At 31.3% G+C, this 22,811-nt stretch overlaps 1 protein-coding gene across 1 annotated transcript; it reads right to left on the bottom strand.

Annotated features, from left to right (window-relative positions):
- Window positions 1-15,097: 15,097 nt before the first annotated feature.
- LOC143052657 (cysteinyl leukotriene receptor 2-like) lies at window positions 15,098-21,721 on the bottom strand. Its single transcript, XM_076225727.1, has 2 exons — window positions 21,648-21,721; window positions 15,098-17,109 (listed from the first exon to the last, which is right to left on the bottom strand). Exons 1-2 carry the CDS (start codon window positions 21,666-21,668, stop codon window positions 15,961-15,963), a joined length of 1,170 nt encoding a protein of 389 aa, XP_076081842.1. The 5' UTR covers window positions 21,669-21,721; the 3' UTR covers window positions 15,098-15,960.
- Between the last annotated feature and the right edge of the window lie 1,090 nt (window positions 21,722-22,811).

The raw sequence follows: 22,811 nt of genomic DNA, 5'->3' as shown, positions 1-22,811 counted from the left end.
ACATAATATTACAATATAGAACAGACACATTGTAAAATATCAATTTCGATACTTATTCATGCATCTCAGTCACTTTTTTACTGATTTCTGTATGATTTCAATGTTACTAGATTAAAAGTGACAAACCTAATTAAACTTAACACCAGGTTTTTACTTAGAAATAAATACGATGGAGGTCATATTTGATCTGCTTAATTACCCTTTCAGATCAGCTAAGATCAACTCAGTTTCGGTGGGGTTTCGTGTTGCATAGTCTTTAGTTTTTTATGTTGTGTTTTAAACACTTTTGTGTATCTTTTTTTTTCTCTGTTACGTTGTCAGTTTATTTTTTATAATTTTGAGTTTGAATTCCCTTTGATGACTTTCGCCCTTTTTTAGATATTCTATCACATGAGCCTTGAATTGAAAGAACATTGAGGGGTGCAATTATCTTTACTGGTAAATGAATTGTTTTTTGTTGTTTGATTTACCTCTGATAGGTTTGTCCAATAATTTACAGTCCATCGAAATGATAGGCGTTAATTTTTACTGTCTTTGGAAAATAAGATTAAATTAAAATGGTACAATCATTTAATCTTGCAACAAGTCAACTACAGAACTATCAAACAGTTGCTGCAACGGTTCTATATGTGCAAGAATAATGGTGTCCTTGCTGAATATTTTTGCCTACTATACAATCAAACAGACGCCAAGCTTTGGCAAAGTTTTAACTGCCATTCGGGGGATAACCAAAAGTTACCATACATATATTTTGTATTTATTGTTTGGGTTGAATAACATGAATGATACAAATAGACGGGTGGTTGTTTATGTGTGAAAAAAATTCATACGCGTTCAATGTAATTGCATTTTCTTAAAAACACGAATAATAAAAAATGTATTTACCTTTGTCCTGTTCTTGTCCAAAATCGACAAATACATAGTCTGCGTTGTCGTTGTTGTATCTTTTTACACGATCTACAACCTGTGTTTGAATATTATAGTTCTTTATAAGTATAAAAAAGTGATATTTCCAACGATTCTATCAGAGGCTTATCATAAATTCGCGGCTTTAGAATAAAGCGGATTGTAAGTCATTTCCCCGTTCGTACCAAACATGAAAATTTCATCACGTCAATGGTTGTTTGATAATTGTTTATGACGTTGTGTAATTTTTCGAAAAACTAAGGATTTTTTTTCCTAGGCATAGATTACCTTAGCCGTATTTGGCACAACTTTTTGGAATTTTGGATCCTCAATGCTCTTCATCTTTGTACTTGTTTGGCTTTATAAATATTTTGATATGAACGTCACTGATCAGTCTTATGTAGACGAAACGCGCGTCTGGTGTACGAAATTGTAATCCTGGTACCTTTGATAACAATTTACACCACTTGGGCGATGCCACTGCTGGTAGACGTTTCGCCCCAGAGGGTATCACCAGCCCAGTATTGTTGCCATGAATATCAATAATGTGGTCATTTTTATAAATTTTCTGTTTACAAAACTTTAAATTTTTCAAAAAACTAAGGATTTTCTTACCCCAGGCATAGATTACCTTAGCCGTATTTGGCACAACTTTTCGGAATTTTGGATCCTCAATGCTCTTCAATTTTGTACTTGTTTGGCTTTATAAATATTTTGATATGAGCGTCACGGATGAGTCTTATGTAGACGAAACGCGCGTCTGGCGTACTAAATTATAATCCTGGTAAATTTGATAACTATTTGTCCTCTCGAAGCAGGATACAGTCAATAATCGTGATGTGAATATTTGTTTTCAGTAATACAGAAACTACGTCAAATCACATGATATTTATAGCGTGTTGGTTTCACTTTGTGGTTTCATTTTCCATCTGCATGGGGACAAAAATAACTCTAAGTTGTATTTGGCAAAACCATTAGTAATAAAAGGTTTTTCAATGCACTTCAATTTTGAACTTCATTCCGTTTTTGATATTTTTTAATCGAGAGTATCTAATAGTTCTAAGGAAGACGAAACGTACAAATGTTTGAGCCTGGTATCTTTCCTAAAGTTTTGTTTAATATTAACGATGTTAAATGCAGTATGAATATCTTTATCAATCAAGTGATTTGCTTTTATTGCGTCTCTCGGGTGAAATCGTATATTAGAGTTAAGGAACCGCTTGACAATAGAGAAAAAACTAATGTATGCTGAGAAATAAGACACATGATTAATTAAGAATATATCATACCTCATCTCTATCTTGTTGTTCTGTCAGTTTGCCTGTACAAAATAAAAACCGTAAAAAGATATAATTAGTCCGGCGGCTACATGCATATTTCAGACGACGCTCTCTACGCTTGATGCGCGCACTACAGTGTCGTCTAGCTGATTCGACGCGATCACTGTCTTTACAAAGAATGAGTTTGAGTATTGTGGTGTTTTGCTTAGTGGAAAGTCAAAACACTTAGAGTGATTCTTTACTTGCTTTTCCAAAATATTTGTTGCGTGGTATTCTTCGAACTTCTTGGCAGTTATGTTTCTCTTAGGACGTGCTTTTTTTAAAGTTCTAATCTTTAGCATTATACCCAAAATATACACAGAAAAAAGTCCAACAGAATCTTACTTGAGGGAGACTAAAAAAATCACCATTTAAAATTCCTATGGAGATTTGCATTGAAAATGGAGATAACTCTTGCAAAAAAGGCAGAAATATCAATAAAAATTGATACAAAATTACAACTTTACCGCTTCTATTCATCAGAATGTATTGCTTCTTGATGTTTTAGCGGTCTTTAGAGTATAACAAACAACTCTAAAGGTGTTTTCATATCTTTTATCAAGCTATAATCTAGATTTCCTCATTCATTATATGACCAATTATTGAATTTTTCAACATGTCAAGGTAAAGAATCTCAAATTTAATAAAAACAGTTAAGCATGTATTCTTCTTTTTGTGGTTTAAAGGTTTTTTTAGACAAGTAAGGTGCTGAAAAAATATAATATACAGATATAAACAATACCAAATTTTCACATTATTTTTTCAAAATGGTCACAAAGCTTCAAATTTGCAATTTCTTTAATGAAAAATGCACAAAAGAAATAAAACTACCCATAACACTACGGTTTTGTACATTTCATGAGCAGAAGATTATATAATTTAGTCAAAAACAAACTTATAACTCCATCAAAGTATCATACTTTACTTAAATTTCAAGAAAATATACCTAAAAAGACAAAAAAAAAGACTCATTTTTGCGGAGTTATCTCCCCTTCCAATGTTAATTTCCATAGGAAATTAAAAATGCTGATTTTCAGTTTTCCTCAAATTAGATTTTATGGGACTTTTTTCTGTGTATATTAAGGGCATAATGCTATAGATTAGAACTAAAACATTTTCTGTTGCAATTAATTTGAGGTTAAATCTTAGTTTGACTGGACTATTAGTTTCTTGATTCGTTAACCATGTTAATCCCATCTGATAAGTTTGTGTAATCTTACAGTTAAACCTCGGTGATTTAGGCTGAACAATCATCATTCTTTATGTCAAAGTCACATCTTCAAATGCCATCAATGTCTCCCACGCAGTCTGTTTTTCCTTTTCAAGAAATCAGAGAACCATAACACAACTGGTAAAGACATGGATCACAATAAGTGTGTGTAATCACTCATTGCCAGGTGCATTTGATAGGTCATTGATATATATTTATCCAAAGCTTTTTGCCCTCCCAAACACAATCCATAGTTCGTCTACCCCTGTCAAGGAATAGCGAAACAGTAACGACTATTCGAATCATGACTCGTTTTAGTTCGTGTTTCATTGCATCTGACACATGCACCATGATTCTATTGTCAGCCTCTTAATGTGAACATGGTGATAACTTGAAATAAATCTCGAGGTAGATAAGAATATCCTGAGCATTTGTTATAAGAAGCAAGAGCTACATTTAGGGAAAAGTACACAAATGAATCCAGAGTCAAAACAAGATTACGACAAAAAGAAAGAACTTTTAAGTTTTCATTCGCAACAGCTTACTCAATAGATTTTGAGGAATAAGTAGTTGTAGCAATAATTGCTCAGGATGTTCTGCGTTATCCACCACATGGTGATGCTTCAAGCTTAGCATCAGGTTCACGTGAAGAAGCTGACACTTGAATCAAGATGCATGTGTATGATGCAGTGAAACACAGAATTAACTGAGTCATGACTCGAACAGTCGATACTGATGTTGCTGTCATTGCTGTTTCGCTTTTCAGTGACATAGGGACAGACAAACATTGGCTTGCATTTGGAAGTGGGAAAAGCTTTAGATACATATCTATCCATGATCTTTCAAATACACTACGCATTGAGAGATTACACGTTTGCTGGAAAAGGAACTGCGTTGGTGACATGTATGGTGTTTAAAGATGTGACTCTATCATTTAGAATGACGATTGATCAGCCAACATCACCAGATATGGATTTGACAATGTCGTTGATAGAACGGTACGTGGTTTTGTTGTAAAATCGAATAAAGTTATCAGATGGGGTACACGAACCAAGAGAAAATGTGTTTTTGGAAGAGGAAATAATTATTGAGGCTATTCCCACGACTCGGTCTAGTCTTTTTCAGCAAGTAAAACGTGCAATATACCATGGCGGGTGCGAATGAGTAACAAGCTTGGTCTTGGTTCCTATGCTAACTAGTCCGTCGCTGTATGAATGGCGAAGAGGAAAATATGATCCATTGGAACCCTTTTAGACAACTCTTTGTGAGGCCTCTTCATCTTATCAGGAGCTTGTACATTACAGATGTAAGAAACAATACCACGATCTTTGTAAATTTGGAAAATATGCTCTCCGATTGTGAATAAACATGTATTTACGGTCATAAATAAGTCATTGTAAAGCTGTTTTTTTTATAGCTTTAGTGATTTTATTTTGTTTTAATCAATCTATTCAAAACTCTGCATCGAAGATATGGATTGAGGACTCATCTTTCTAATTTACGCCATATTGGGTTTTTTTTACCGGAAGTGTTAATCTTGAATGTATTTAAACATATTGGATATCACCGGAAGTGAGGTTTTAAAAACATATGCCTTATACATTGTATCCATGAGAAGCACAAAAGAAAGGTTCATGCACAATATAATGATAGTAGCAATAATTTAAATAAAATTGAGAATGGAAATGGGGAATGTGTCAAAGAGACAACAACCCGACCAAATAAAAAAACAACAGCAGAAGGTCACCAACAGGTCTTCAATGTAGCGAGAAATTCCCGCACCCGGAGGCGTCCTACAGCTGGCCCCTAAACAAATATATACTAGTTCAGTGATAATGAACGCCATACTAATTTCCAAATTGTACACAAGAAACTAAAATTAAAATAATACAAGACTAACAAAGGCCAGAGGCTCCTGACTTGGGACAGGCGCAAAAATGCGGCGAGGTTAAACATGTTTGTGAGATCTCAACCCTCCCCCTATACCTCTAACCAATGTAGAAAAGTAAACGCATAACAATACGCACATTAAAATTCAGTTCAAGAGAAGTCCGAGTCTGATGTCAGAAGATGTAACCAAAGAAAATAAACAAAATGACAATAATACATAAATAACAACAGACTACTAGCAGTTAACTGACATGCCAGCTCCAGACTTCAATTAAACTGACTGAAAGATTATGATTTCATCATATGAACATCAGGCACAATCCTTCCCGTTAGGGGTTTAGTATCATACCATCATAACATATATGAGAAGAACATAACCCGTGTCATGCCAACAACTGTTTTTAGAATAAATGTGTTTAGTTCCGACGCAAAGACCTTATCAGTGACTCAATATTAACGCCAAAATATGCAATCTTTAATGACTTGACAACAGTATCGTAATTATATCCCTTCTTAATAATTAAAACACATTTCAATTACCCTCCCTAAAAATAACCTTATTCTAGTACTATATCCGCCATGTTGAATTTTACCGGAAGTAGGGTTTTTGAAGACATCTTATCTATATCATATATCCAAAAGTAGTACAAATCAAAGGTTTGTACCACATATTATGATAGTAGCATGTTAATAACACCTTTTCTACTGGCCTTCGATATTAGGCTAATTTAAGTATGATGTCCGCCATTTTGGATTTTACCGGAGGTGAAATATTTTTTTCAAATGCCTTCCTATCTGAAATGAAAGAGAAATAGTTGAGGAAGGTCTATGCTAAATTTCATGCTTGTAGCAAAGGTAATAATCACTCAAGTTTCGATGCAAAAGCTAGCGAAAATGAATATGAAAATCATGTGTAAGCCGGTGCACTACAGGGGATTGTGGAACAATCTTCCTCAGGTAAGCAGTGACAAACACGATTATGTAGCTAAAACCTTAACACGTTTATTAACATTATCGAAATGACCCTAATTGAAATGTTAAAGCATTTTAAGTTCAAATTTAGCTTAAGAACTGAAGACTTTAGTTGCAGCACAATTAACAAAAAAATTGTTTGTAATTTAGTATATTTTAAAAGACATTTACAAAACGTCGAATGAAATACATGTACAACGCATTCAATTAGAGATTTTGCCTTAGTTAAACAGTGTTAAAATTAAAATATTATATTTAAACACTTCACTTCATAAAATATAATGTTTAAACACCTCACTACATAAAATATAACATTTGATCATTTCTTGTTTATTTCAGGTGTTAAAAATCCCTATCTGTTCAACCAAATTTCGCAATTTTCACAGCTTTCTAAAAATTTTACCTTAAGTTTAACTTCATAGAAACCTGGTATATCCTGAATTGTACATGTATCAGCTTTCTACATGCCAATTTTCAGCATACCTTTAAAGCCTTCTTACAAAATGACTGACCTTCAAACAGAGGTACTCCAAAAATAACCCCTGGTTTTCTGGAAATCTTAAATTAGTATACTATGGAGCGCATTAATCCTCAATTTTTAATGCAAACTCATAGACAAGTAAATTTTGGCTCAAAATGGTCTAGATATATTTCTCTTTCAACAAAAGTTTCATTTCTTCAAATTTGTTGGTTAGTTTAAGTAAACAAGGACATCAAAAGCACTATTTTGTGTAAGAGTAGGGCTACTTTTACATACGTTCTAAATTAGAGGGAGTAATTGGTGGTCTGACACCTTCATATTTCGGACTAAATTAAACAAAATCACGCATTAAAATCACATTTCATTGCATTATCCATATATATATATATATATATATATATATATATATATATATATATATATATATATATATATATATATATACAACTCGTCTAAACATCAACCCAACAATGTTAGATCTGTAAATTTGCTGTTCTTCCCTCGACGGGATTCGAACCCATGCTACTGAGATATCGTGACACCAAATCGCCTGCACTGTAGCCGTCCCGCTAGACCACACGACCACCTGGGCTTCATAAAATGAAGCTTTCGGTGACCGGGTGTTACCTTTCCACGTCAGTTTTAATCTAGCGTCGTACTAGAGTACATGATATATAAAGCATGAAGATGTTATTCTTACAGATCAGCTAAATTATCTATAGTAAAGGATCCTACAAATTAATGTAAGATACAGTCACAGAAAATATATATATACACGTAATTGTTGAAGCATTGCATCGCAAATATATCTCAATAGAAAGTGCTAACATTTTTGGATATTGTCAAATCTGAAATATTTAGAAATTTAGACCGTTCAGTGCTGTTTATTTGGAATTCTTATTGACGCAATCTTTCTTGTAACATCATAATATCGACACCGTTAAAGCTTTAAAATTGTGTTAGTTCACATCGCACATTATTATTTTTATTTAAAGCATATATGTGAACTCTCTGATGTAATTAGTCATATAACCTATGTCATATTCAACAAATTTTTAGAATGGTGCAAGCGTCTTAACTGATGTTCGGTTTGCCTTTTTTATTGTATAAATTTCAAGATTTAGTAAAAGTTTAATCTAAGAAGACTTAAAGATGATTCATTTAACATCAGAATCTGACTGACGAAGGATATCTGTTATCCGAAATATTTATAAATAATTACATTTATAGTTCCTTTTTATATCATTGGTGTTGTTATGTACACTTTTTAGGCGTTTATATAATTTATTTTATTGTGTACATGTATCGTTACTTGTAACGATCCAGCTCCCACGTGGGAAAAATCGTTGACTATTATTCAGACGTTTGATATATATATATATAACAATAACATCTTCATGCCTTATATATCATGTACTGTAGTACGCCGTTAGATTAAAACTGACGTGGAAAGGTAACACATGGCCAGCGAAAGCTCTTTTTTTGAGAGCCCAGGTGGTCGTGTGGTCTAGCGGGACGGCTGCAGTGCAGGCGATTTGGTGTCACGATATCACAGTAACATGGGTTCGAATCCCGGCGAGGGAAGAACCAAAAATTTGCGAAAGCAAATTTACAGATCTAACATTGTTGAGTTGATGTTTAGACGAGTTGTATATACATTATGTACACAGCCATGTATCACCATCATTGATGGCGATCCGATGGATACATCTGTTGTAGGGTTATCACTGACTCAGACATATATATATATATATATATATATATATATATATATATATGTATACGTTAATGACATTTTTAACTAAAAAAAACAAAATTATGTAGGAAGTAGCATGTATTCCAAGGTATACATAGTCTAGTACTCTTATTACAGCGGTATACTTGTTTTTTATACAGTCAATATTCAATGCTAAGATTTAAAAGTAATAAAATTGACAGGACAGAAATTAATATGAGTACAGTCGTTTTAAGGGGGCTCGTGGGTCTAAATCAATTTTTTTTATTTAATATAGGATTTCTCTATATTTTTCTATAAACGAACTTTATCTTATACTTAATAGAAAAATGAAATAAAAAAATGGGGTCACCGTTCATTTACGCTCACAATCTGCCATCGAAAGAAGCATACATTTTTGTTAATGTCCTTTTTTTCTGTTGAACTAATAGGAGAAATATCGGTAATATCGAAATAAAAAAAGAACTAAATTACAGAAATCGCTTAAATGTTACAATTATTTAGTTTATGTACAGCTTATTCGAAAACAACAATAAAAAATATAGGTCACCGATAAGTTAAAAAAGATATTTCAATTTTAATGGCAAAAACTGGCATTTTTGCACCAAAGGGAGATAATTTGGAGCTTTTTCAATGATATAAACATTTTAAAAGTCACCTGGGGCCAACACGAATTGTTTTTTTTTTTTTGGATCATATGATAAAGTAACAACTACTGAAGGTAATAAATAAAATTTGTAATGAAAAATAAAACTTTAATTTTTTTCGGAAAATCTTATACCGCGAGCCTCCTTAAATCAATTCATTTCACAATTCCGGCAAATGTTCCTTCGCATTGTTGAATGAAGGTTACATTAATTTGAACTATAAAAAGGATTTATATTTCTTTGTCATGGAGCTAGTAAATTCTGAGGTCTCATTGCTAGCATGTCTTTCTATCAAAAATGTATGGTGGTATATTTGTAACTCTTGGTGATTTCCTCAAATGTATTCTATATGTAAAAGTTTGTTTTGTTGTTTTCAAATCTTTGCCAAAAATTCAAAAAAAAAGAAACGATCCCAAACACCATATGTTGACGTTTTGTCCTTTAATTCTTTATTGTGACTTTCTGTCATACCCTCTTATCAGAGACTTCATAAGACATATGTCTTTGCACCAATTAATACGTTATTTCAAAGAGTGCAAGCATGTAATGCATACATACATTATTCTGCTCTGAACTATCATGTTAAAGAAATATCCATATGATAATTTTGAATTATTTAAGATTGAATATGTAAAGAAATGAGTTTTTATATTCTATTCATCTGGCAAAATTGTATCTTTATTTACACTAAGATGTTAAATAAATGAAATCCGATAACCTACATTGATTATGATTTTCAATAGCATATGGTCAAATCGTTGAAAAACCCCTCCGAAATTATTGAATTATATCATTCTGCACTGACAGTAATATCTTGGTGTTAATTAGATGCACTCATTCCGGCTATCGACCTCAATGTGTATCTAATACATAATTTATAGTTTATACATCGTCCTAGACAGGTTGCTACCTTCGTTGAAGGTCACCCACACTAATAAACATAAATTTCTGTTTAAATTACTCTTTAATGAATCTTTTATTTTGCTATATGGTTGATCATAAGTTTCAAAATCTGCATCAACTAATCCTGCCTCTTTGAAAGTCAAATAAAGTAATTTATTGTCACTCTATATATATAGCTACTATGGCATGAAATGAACGAGAGAAATTTTGACGTGATATAGTCATCTAAAATCAAAACTTATAATAGCATTGAAACACGAAAGGCGAAAGGAGCTTGACGCATTGACTTATTTGATCTTTTCTCTTTTCTGTCTTTGTGTTTTAGATTTTGTTTAACCTTTCGATTTTTTCCCTTTTATCTTCCTATTACTGTAGTTCATATTTATAATAACAGTTTGTACAGCTAGTCGAAAAACCCATAGTTGCCCTCTGGATGATTATTGGTTGCTTTTTGTGGATTGTTTGCTGTATCATTGACGTAAAACCGACAACTCCTTTCATTTATAGATATAGTTTGACTTTTTGTAGAAATCAAATCTGACGTTATAATAAAGGATGAGAATGCAAGTTTCATAAATGGTAATTAAAGAGACAGAAAGTTTATTAAAATAGAAATTAAATTATTACAGCTTCATTTATTTTTTTCTATTATTGTTTAAATGTTTTTCATTTGAGCGTACACGGTGCAAAATATAACCGCCTCTGTGGTTCTCAACATGACGTGCTTGTAAAAATGACACACTCTCACTGCGACCGATCGATAATATCAGACAAATTAGAAATTTAGAAAGAAACAATCAAGGCAATACCCAAGAAAAGACAAATCAGTAACACACAGGAAGTGGGTACCAAACAAAAACTTGATAAAATAGCAACAACAATAGGAACAAGGCCGGGATCGTTGATAGGTTAACAGTTTCCTTCTACACATCCATTTCTCCCATAGATATCCACACACAGTTGAAAAGCAATTATCGTTAAACTTACAGATCCGATATACAACAAAAACAAAAAGTAACCTTTAATTAAAAAAAAAATTACATAGTAACGAAACTTACACCATGAATACTAATAAAAAAGGATGACGAGAAATACAACAATAACAAACGATTTCACAGAAAGTAAGTGTTAAGTTGTATGTTATAAAACTCCTAAATCATAGAAACGTAACAAGATTAAAAAAAAAGTAGTACAGGTTCTTACTCAGTTTGCATAAATGTTACAATAATCAGAACCAAAAGCGTCTTTGTTCTTATACGGTTATGTCTCTTTGTTTACAAATGATTTATTCCAAGTTTGAACTTCATTGTTCAATTAAGGTTTAGACTACAATGTTCATTTATTCATTTGTCTAATAAATAAATTCATCATCGATACCAGAATCTAAATTTGTACACCAGATGTGCATTTCGTTTACCATAGATTCTTCATTTTAACTCGAACTAAATCAAAAACAATCGAACTAAGGCATTTATGTTCAAGCAATTCTGATACGGCTATCCAAATACAGCTAAATAAAGTATATTTCTGAGTAAGAAAATTATAAGTATTTCGAAATCATTTCTGAAACATTGAATTTAAAATTATGACAATTTTAATAATAATTCATGTTAATTCAGAAGTGCTTACTACTCGGTAGCCATCACAAATAGTGGCCAGACCCAGCGTTTGTAAATAAGCTCAAAGCAAGTACCAAATTTTAAATTTTGTAAGCCAAACGCGTTTTTCGTTTACAAAAGTGGCGCTCGAAAAATAAAAAAAATTTACTAAAGTCGATATGGACGTTTCACAGATACTAGATAAAATGCTCCTAGCTACGTCCCCTTTTCCCGAATGTGCCAAACTAAATTGAACTATTACTTGGTTGGTACTAATATGAGCAACTAGACGTGTGTCACATGTGTAGCAGGATCTGCTTACCCTTTCGAAGCACCTTAAATCATTATTAATTATTTTTAGTAGTTTTGTGTTGCTTAGCCTTCATTTTTGGACATTGTGTAATGTGGGCTATTGTTTTTCTATGGGTCTAGTTTTATAGAGTTGTCAGTTTATTTTTGACTTATGAGTTTTAATATATCTTTGTAATTTTTTGCATCTCTTCGACTAATGTTGATATGCATGGTTATGAGAAATAAAACATTATTCCTATATATAGTGAAGTATGTAATATATTCATTATACATTTAATGAGATGAGAATACTGAAACACTAACATTACTTAACGTAATAATTTCAGGAAAGGTAAACAAAGGAATTTTGAATATCATCTCGTGTTTTTGTTATCACGTAAAGTGTCAAAAACGAATCCAAGGAAATTGATTTTCATTGTTGTTGCCAAAAAACATACATCTATTAAATGTACTTTTATTGTAACTGTAACAGTTCTCATGTTATCACCGAAGGAATATATAAATCAATATCGTATTAAAGTTTTATGACTGGAAATAACGATAGTTGTTTTACCATAGATAAAACATGTTAAAGGAATGACACTTTCGATTTAATAGTGTATGACATGCTAATCTGCTAACATTTGCATGGTGGTAACATACTTTCTCAGTTAATAGTTCAATGTGTCAGACTTTTATCGAACTAATACATCCATTCTCATACAATCATTGGATTATTTTAACATGCCTTACTAGTGGATAACTATCTCAAGTGTATAATGTTTAGTGTTCATACGGTCATCAATTTTGTCATTGATTGTTTTTTCATCAATATTTAAGTCAAATAATTCACAGCTTATAGATGACGGAATATAAAATGTGTAACTTCTTTTTTATTTTCAATTGAATATCCTTTTTTAGAAATACATACCAAACAAGTAATATTTAAAACAAGTCAAGATAAAAAAAAAACTCGTTTTACGGAATTAAAGCATGTATTATGATGATACCGACGTTTTGACAAACGAAACAAGAAAATATTTTTTTTTCTATCGATATTAAAATGAAGTCTATAAAATACATCATTAATTTGTTTTTGGAATTTTTACTATCAGTTTAAAAGTCGGCCGTACTATAATATATCAGCCTTAAATGGTTTGAAGAGTTAGTACAAAAGGGTTTGTAATTTTTTTATTTCATTATTGTTTCACGCGTATTCAGTGCAGGTCCTTCAGAAACGAAACATGAACATTGGTTTATTTTTTTTCAATTTTTATACCGTATGAAACAGGAAATTGAATTTGGTTTTATTTTATTTTATGAGAATTGTTTGACATATTCTTTTGAATGAAATTTTTTGTAGGAAATATTCCTGTCACTGATAATTTTCTCGAAATACTTGTGAAGATCTGTCCATTATTGAAAATATTTCTTCTGACAAATTGATAATAATTAAGTACAATGTAATACATTTTTCGATAGCAGGAAGTTATCAAGTCTATAATATTCTATTTGTAATTATATTGTAGGCTATCATAGATTTTTCTGAATGTATGAATATATTTTGAGTAGTTATCAAAGGTACCAGGATTATAATTTAATACGCTAGGATGATCACTAACTTAGAAGAAAGTAAAATCAAATTCATTGAACAGGTTTTTCAATATTATTGTCCAAATTTGATATACTATATAAAGAGCGACGGGTTTTCTTTTATACAGAATATCTCGTTAGTGATATTTTGATGAAGTTCAATCTATAACCATGATCACATGTAAGATGTTAAAAGTTAAATAATTGTTTGATATAATGTACAATTTAGAATTGCACTTATTGCAAATGATTTTTTTTTATTAAGAAAGATTGTTCTGACCTTTATAATTTAAAGTAATTGGAAATGAACCAATGCTATAGCCCTAAAGTCTAAGTGTGCAACAGTGTTATTTGATGTCGCTATTACACATCAAAAGCAAAATAACAAAACTACAGAAAGAAAATTCAAACAGAAAATGAATAATCAAAAAAGTAAAATCACAAAAATACTGAACTTAGAGGAAAATCAATTCGGAAATTCCATAATCACATGGCAAAATAAATAACAAAACGCATCAAAAACGAATGGACAAGAACTGTCATATTCCTGACTTGGTACAGGCATTTTCAAATGTAGAAAATGGTGGATTGAACCTGGTTTTATAGCTAGCTAAATCTCTCACTTGTATGACAGTCGTATCACATTCCATTATATTGTCACCGATGCGTTATCAAAACAAACAGCCACAATAGTTAAAAATGTCAAAAAAAGGGGTACAGCAGTCAACATTGTGTTATCATCTTCATCACTATGAAAACAACAAATGTAACGAAGAAGCACAAAAAGGCATACATCAAATTAACATCCTCATTTTGATTATATTATACGATTTTTTTTGTCTATGTAAAATGCACTCATCAAGGAAGGAGGGTTTTGAGTACTGGTGTAAAATTGCGCGTTTGAAATTCGCACAGGTAGACATGAAATAATTTTGTCGTTCAAAGTATGACGGGATGCATAAATACAGTCACGCAAAATAGATATAACAAAAACTGACTAAACAGTATAAAGTAATAATAGATAAAATAGTAGTGTGGTTCATAGTATGAAGGGATACATAAGTACAGAGTCAAGTCAAATGTATATCACAAAAAAGTGGGTTAACAGTAAAAGTACTATTAATAAATAAAATAATTTTGTCGTTCAAAGTATGATGGGATACATTAGCACAGAGTTACGTCAAAAAGGATATCTCAAAAAACAGACTTAACAGTAAAAGTAATATTAATAAAGACAAATAAAAGAATAATATAACACGTTATTAAGATGATAAACAACGTCAGTACGCAAAATCTATACTTCAAGACCATCGTGTATTATTTGTGAAGTTGATACGGAATATTTATTAACAAGTTCTGGGTACCTTCCGATGAACTTTTTTTAGAAAAAGGACGAGACGTTCTTTGACATACCCCTGGTTCATCAACTTTCTGCTCAGACATTGGTGACGTTTTACAAAGTCTGAGTAGGAGCTGCAAGCTCTTGAATACCGAATAAGTGGGGAAAAGTATATTCCATATGCAGGTGAAGTTGGTATATTGCTATTAAGGTGTGGGAAATTGATAATTTCAAAATCAAAATCGTCTCGTTTGTCATAGATTCTGGTACTAAGATGACTGTGTATGTCAAATTCGAGGTATAAGTCTAAAAATGAGGCGGAGGAAGCCGTGTCTGTTGTCTCTTTAATTTCTAGTTCAACAAATTACAATATCAAAAGCTCAAACACATCAAACGAATGGAAAAGAAATGTCACACTCTTGACTTGAAACAGGCATTATCTTATATAGAAAGTTGAAAATGAAACATATTGTATAGCTAGCTCAATTTTTTTGTAGAAAATGCATTGCTAATCTTATAAATCAATTAAGAATATACAAATCAACGTATCTAACAACAATATACATGTCCCCCTTTTGAGACTGTTTCTTCGTGAAATAGTATTTACATATCCGCCTCTCTATGTCTGTATGGTACAAAGCAGTAAACTAATTCATACGCCTGTCCCAAGTCCGGAACATTAAGTTCAGTTGTTGTCGCTGTTTGTCTTTTTTGTTATTTTGTTTAATGCTTTGCTGTAATCTCGTCAAACAATGACCTATAGTTGTGAGTTTCTGTGTCATTTTGTTACTTGTGGAGAGTTGTCTTATTGGCAGTCATACCACCTTTTTTTATTTGAATATATATTTTTTCAGCAGATTGTATCATTGTATAGATGCAATATACAGTGGTGAAAACATGAAAGTTGATATTAATAAAAGTACAAAATTTATATTGGTGCAAGAATAAAACACCTGTTTCCGTTGCCTATTCCGGTATTGCAAGATATAACTTTGTTAAAGCAAAACTAGAAATTAGCAATCAGAAGGAGAAAACTCCGTAATTACAGATGTCTCGAATAACCATACATCTGTTAATCACAACAACGTTAGTGGAGTATTAGAATGAGAATTGCGGCTATATCTTCCCAATATTGGTTGTTGTCGCGTTTCGGTAGTGTTTGAGTATGTGAATAACATACGTACTTCTCGCCGGAAGTACGCGCCAGTTATACTATATAAGAAGAAATTAACACAGTAGTTCATGTAAAATATGGTACGAGCGATGTAAAGTAAACCTCTCCAGTACTGTAGATTAGCATCAGATGCATTGTCAACATATCTAGATACGTATTTAGACGTCAGAAAATTTCTGCACCAAAACACAAAGTAGGGTGTATTAAAGGCAATGAAGCAAATTGATATCGCTAAAAGGATAATTGTAAACTCTAGACGTATTACACTCTCTTCAGTAATCACTCTACAAGCTTTTTGACGTTTGTTTCTCGTAAACAGCTTCCTCATTATTAAAATGTTCAACACTGTTATTACAATAAATGGCACTAATGTTATAAGAATTGCAAAAATACTATCAAGAACAAAAGCTACAAAATCATGCTCCTTGCTTCCAGTGCAGTATGGTGTTCCCACACTACTTTTATAAACTCCACTTAGAATAGGTTTATATATAACAATTACTATTGCAACAACTAATATGCTGGAGACAATTTGCTTTGTGCTTTTAGAGCTGCAGATATATCTTCTGTGTAACGGATGACACACACCGATGTAACGCTCCACTGTAAAAGCTACAATTATCCAAGCTGATAAAAACCGTGAAACATATGACAGATAAAGTTGTATTTGACAAACGCCATTAATATCTAAAAAATATAGCTTTGCGTCTGGTACTAAATACGCAAGTCCTCTTCTGAGCCATTCAACTGCAACATAGAATATGAGGACTAACAGGTCTGATGTTGATAATGTAGCTAAATATGTACTAGCTGACAAGCAACGCATATTCCGGGAAATGAAAACGTTAAGAGATAATGAATTTCCTATAATTCCTACCAACAGTATAACTGGAGTAAAATAAGCAAAGAAATTGCGTCCAGTGTTGTATACTTCAAATATGGCATTGTCGTCTATCGAGGCACATTTTGTTTGATTTAAATCATTGTTTATAAAGTCGAATAGTTTGTCATAGACACTTATTCCACCACATATCGCTGTTGATTCATTTAACTGAAATTAATATCAAATATTGCAAATTATTATATTACTATTTGTTTATTAGGAATCACCAATATTATTTTTTTGTCTTTAAAGTTGTCAAATGTACTTGTTTAGTGAAATATCATCAACAAAATTCAAAGTTTAAAACTGAAAATATTTTTACACAAGGTGATATTCACATACGTGAATAGACTAGATAGCGGCATATAAAAGATAATAACAACACTTTATAGATTGCATTTTGTCTGAATATCTAAATACTACGGATGTATAAGAACCGACGCAGTTAATGTTATGTGTACAAATATTATTTAATATGAGCTCTGAGTGCTCTTTTGCTAGTTTCTAACTTTTTCATTAGTAAACATAATGTGTGTTAGGAAGAAGGGCATAAATCGACATTTGATACCATTTTTAAATCCCCTTTTTGCATTGGTTTCATCGATACACTGTGTCGGTGTCTCAATTAACTTCCAACCTTTTTGAACACTAATATCTAGTATAGTCGATCTATTCGTGAGTGTGATAATTGTACTGGGTGTGGATTCGTATGTTGGAAGATCAAGGCATAGACGGATTCGTATGTTGAAAGATCAAGGCCTAGCAGAAGACGTTTAACTTGTGACTAAATCTGTTTACGCCATTTTTTGAAATTCTACGATGCTATAGTTTCTGTGTGTAAACTTGATTTGGATTTTCAACATCGGTTAAAGACAAATGAAAATCAGTAAAATGAAAAATAACAAAATACCAATCACCACAGAAAATTAAAACTAACAAAATACCAATCACCATAGAAAATGAAAAATAACAAAATATCGATTACTATAGAAAATGAAAAATAACAAAATACCAATTACCATAGAAAATTAAAACTAACAAAATACCAATTACCATTGAAAATGAAAAATAACAAAATACCAATTACCATTGAAAATGAAAAATAACAAAATACCAATTACCATAGAAAATGAAAAATAACAAAATACCAATTACCATAGAAAATGAAAAATAACAAAATACCAATTACCATAGAAAATGAAAAATAACAAAATACCAATTACCATAGAAAATGAAAAATAACAAAATACCAATCACCATGGAAAATAAGAAATAACAAAATACCAATTACCATGGAAAATAAGAAATAACAAAATACCAATTACCATAGAAAATGAAATATAACAAAATACCAATTACCATAGAAAATGAAAAATAACAAAATACCAATTACCATAAAAAATGAAAAATAACAAAATACCAATCACCATGGAAAATAAGAAATAACAAAATACCAATTACCATGGAAAATAAGAAATAACAAAATACCAATTACCATAGAAAATGAAAAATAACAAAATACAAATTACCATAGAAAATGAAAAATAACAAAATACCAATTACCATAGAAAATGAAAAATAACAAAATACCAATTACCATAAAAAATGAAAAATAACAAAATACCAATCACCATGGAAAATAAGAAATAACAAAATACCAATTACCATGGAAAATAAGAAATAACAAAATACCAATCACCATGGAACATAAGAAATAACAAAATACCAATCACCATACAAAATGGAAAATAAAAGAACACCAATCATCATAGAAAATGAAAAATAACAAAATACCAATCACCATAGAAAATGAAAAATAACAAAATATCAATCACCATAGAAAATTAAAAACCGTAAGTCTCTACCAAGTAGTAAGATCAAAACATCAATCTTATAAAACAAATTGAAAACAACTTTCTGATTAGAAAATGTAAACATTTCTTAACTTCATTTTCTAGAATTTAAATTGAATGTACTATATGTAAGACTTTTTTAAAGTGTGAAGACTGATTCATTTCTAAGTGCCGTTATCAATTAACTGATGTCAACATTCCACCTGTTTATTCTTCATGATACTTTGATATTGTGTTATATGTAGGTTTTTTTCATTTTTTAATTGTAAAATTTGTGATTTTGTTTATTCACGTCTTATATACTGTCTTCTGGCTTTTTATTTCTTAGTTTTATTTAACTGCAGTTGATTTGTTATTCAAAGAAGGCATACAAATAGTATTTAAAATTTGCAATGCTACATTTTACTATATACATATTGTTTATTACTGTGTAAAAAGGAAAATATTAAAAAGTCTGTACCTTGCAGGGTTTTGAATTTTCTTTGTCAAATATGAATTTTGCTAATTATTTAACATTATTGTACTTGAAATTACCAATTATAAAACACCCTTTTAGTACTATCTGTAATGTTTAATGTCCTTTGGCCGTTGTTGATAATTGTTTCAGTTATAATCATGCTATGTCTTACACTTTGACAATAATAGTTTGTATTAACAATCCGTTGTGTCCTCTTAAAAGATGAATTTTGCTAATTATTTGAAAAAAATAAAATTGAGAAAGGAAATGGGGAATGTGTGAAAGCGACTACAACAGCCGAAGTCTACCAATGGGTCTTCAATGTAGCGAGAAACTTCCGCACCCGTAGGCGTCCTTCAGCATGTCCCTTAAAAATATGTATACTAGTACAGTGATAATGGACGTCATTCTAAACTCCGAATTATACACAAGAAACTAAAATTAAAAATCATACACGACTAAGAAAGGCCAGAGGCTCCTCACTTGGGACAGGCGCAAAACTGCGGCGCGGTTTAACATGTTTATGAAATATCAACCCTCCCCCTATACCTCTAGCCAATGTAGAAAAGTAAACGAATAACAATACGCACATTAAAATTCAGTTCAAGAGAAGTTTAAGTCTGATGCCAGAAAATGTAACAAAAGAAAATAAATAAAATGACAATAATACATAAATAACAACAGACTACTAGCAGTTAACTGACATGCCAGCTCCAGACCTCAATTAAACTGATTGAAAGATTATGTCTTCATCATATGAATATCAGGCACAATCCCTCCCGTTAGGGGTTAAGTATCAATTATAAGACACCCTTTTAGTACTAACAGCACTGGTTAATGTCATTTGGTCGTTCTTGGTAATTGTTTCAGGTACAATCATGCTTTATCTTACAATTTGACAATAATAGTTTGTATTCACAATTCAAACACAATAATATGGAATTTTGATAATCTTTTATGTTTCCTCGTAAGGTAAATCTGTTTGTTTTTTTTCAGAGCGATTTCATGAAATGTACTAAATTTTCTCCACACTTTTGTTGACATTGTGAGTTAATCATGTTAATACTTATATTTCTGTTGCATTGTTGTTCAACACTTTTCTCCATTCTTTTTTTTTATTACTTAATTGGTCAGTCAACGATGTGAATAAATAAGCAAACAAGTATTTCATTTTGTGATTACTTAGAGACATTTGTATATCAAACTGTTAACAAACAATGTACGCTACATTTAGCTTGATCATTAATAAATAAAACGACAAGAATATATTAAAAAATCAGGTAACATAAGTTTACTAATTAAATATAGGAAGATGTGGTGTGAGTGCCAATGAGACAACTCTCCATCTAAGTCACAATTTATAAAAGTTAACAATTTTAGGTGAAGGTACGGTCTGCAACACGGAGCCTAGGCACACACCGAACAGCAAGCTATAAAGGGCCCAATAATGACTAGTGTAAAACCATTCAAACGGGAAAACCAACGGTCTTATCTACATAAAAAACGAGAAACGAGAAACACGTATGAATACATACTCGGACAATGAAGATTTAATATGATAAACATTTTGAACTGTATTGCGCTTCGGACGCAATAAATTATTAAACGTGTTGTTTTACATTTTTTAGCCGACACTTCATAATTTCTTAGTCAACAAGATGAAGTAGTTGACCAATACGACTTTGTACAGGTTTAAACAGTCGTAGGTCTTTAGTTAACAGAAAAGTTCTCTTATTCGTAGTTTACTTATTGGTTTTTTTTTTCTAGATTCTGACATTTCGACTTAATGAGGAATGTTCTAATTAGTCATGCATCAACATCACCAAAGGCTTAGCACGTCGCACCATCACGGTTCATGTTGAATTTATGCTTTTCCTTAAACTTTGTCTTTATCTTAATTCTAACAACAACGATAATTTAAAATCAATGAACTCAGATTCAACAATTACAAATCACTGCACTGTTTACAAACGGGCGGTAATCAATGCTAAAGTCAGTACATAGGAAAACAAACTGTGACAAAATTCATGAGAAAATAACGGTGCCGTCCCAAGAATATATTCTCGCGATACTGAGTGAGACTCTGCACTATAACGGGAATTTTAACCAAACTTTTTTTCAAATCATATTATTTGTCAGGATTGATTTCTGTCCGTCATACCGTATAGTGGGTTATTTTCGCGAGTGTAAAATTTTGTGATTTTCATTGAATAAGATATACAAAATATTTTGCAGTTGTTTTGTTGGTGGATTCAAAATTTTTATCATTACCTTTGCGTGTACACTTTTAAATTGGCGGAATTTATTTTGACGATTTTGTTCTATCTGCTAAAATGACAAAAAAATCATATCTTGCGAAAATAACCCACTATACGATATGTTAACTATTTACTTACACCTTGTGTAAAGGAATCCATCTTATAAGGTATTTTGATTGAGCCTTATTTCCAAAATAACATTCTTCTTTCTGAAATATAAACTTTTAACATAAAAAATAACAACTTGCTACAGGGAATTTTCGAATGAAATAACAAGGTTTAAAACATAAACACATCTTTGTATGTCATTTGTATAGAGTTCTGTTATATTGATATAAGTATATTTAGAAAAGAATAACTGGTTTATTGGACAATAATTGACATCATGAAGTCACATTAGGTTTGCATACATCAGGGAAATACAATAAATATTCAACAAAGTCTTGAAATTCAAACAAAAACGTAATTGACTAAAACTGCTTCTAAGGGTTTGATAAACAAGAGAAACATAGTTCCGTATAAATCTACAAACCGTATAATGAAATAAAAAAGTTAAAACCATGTTCAACTAAAAATGAATGTTATTTTATTCAAATATAAAGACTTTTATAAACTAAATCTTCTAATTGCTTTTTGAAATTATGAATGTTTATGACAAAAGATAAACATTCTATTTATTGGTTGAAACATGTGATAGCAGACGTCTAAAGATTCAATAAATAAATAGTAGAACGGGAATCAACATGACACATTCCCATACCGCCGCAATCATTGTGTGCTTTTCTGACGTTTTTGAAAATGTTATCTTATTATTGATGATTTTTATATATATTGTTAATAAGCAATTTGGCTTTGAAGTAATGTTTCAGTATAATAAAAGACTATCTGCTTGTTTGAAAACAAACGTTTTGTTAAGCTTTATGCAGTGTTTTATTAGAAACTTTTCAACACGTTTACATTTAGAGACCTTTACATTTTGCTACGCAGTATGATTTGTCGTTGTGTAAGCCGGTACTATAACGGATAGTTGTTTATGATAACTTCAGCGTCATTTGTTCACAGGTGAAAATTGTCTAATTGCCAATCATTACACATCTTCTTATTGTACTAAAAAGAATAGTGAAATTCACCTCAGTTAACCTCTGTCCGAGGGAAATACAACCAACGTTTCTTTTTTTCAACCATACATAAGAAAAAGATGCTTTAGATTAAATTATTACCGATTCGAACTATCAATCATCAAACAGCGATATCATGCAAGAATTTGTAATTGCTCTTTATAAATTTAGTGCGTGCTGTATC

This window comes from Mytilus galloprovincialis, chromosome 11 (assembly GCF_965363235.1).
Source record: "Mytilus galloprovincialis chromosome 11, xbMytGall1.hap1.1, whole genome shotgun sequence".
NCBI lineage: Eukaryota > Metazoa > Mollusca > Bivalvia > Mytilida > Mytilidae > Mytilus > Mytilus galloprovincialis.
Note: the sequence above shows the minus strand (reverse complement) of the source record. Positions and strands in the feature narration are given on the sequence as shown.

What these genes read in the sequence shown, in the direction of transcription:
- LOC143052657 (XM_076225727.1), bottom strand. Translation starts at nt 21,668, where the DNA reads ATGGATTCCTTTACACAAGGT. An exon ending in TGGATTCCTTTACACAAGGT is followed by an intron (nt 17,110 to 21,647) that starts GTAAGTAAATAG and finishes TATTAATTTCAG; the next exon opens with TTAAATGAATCAACAGCGAT.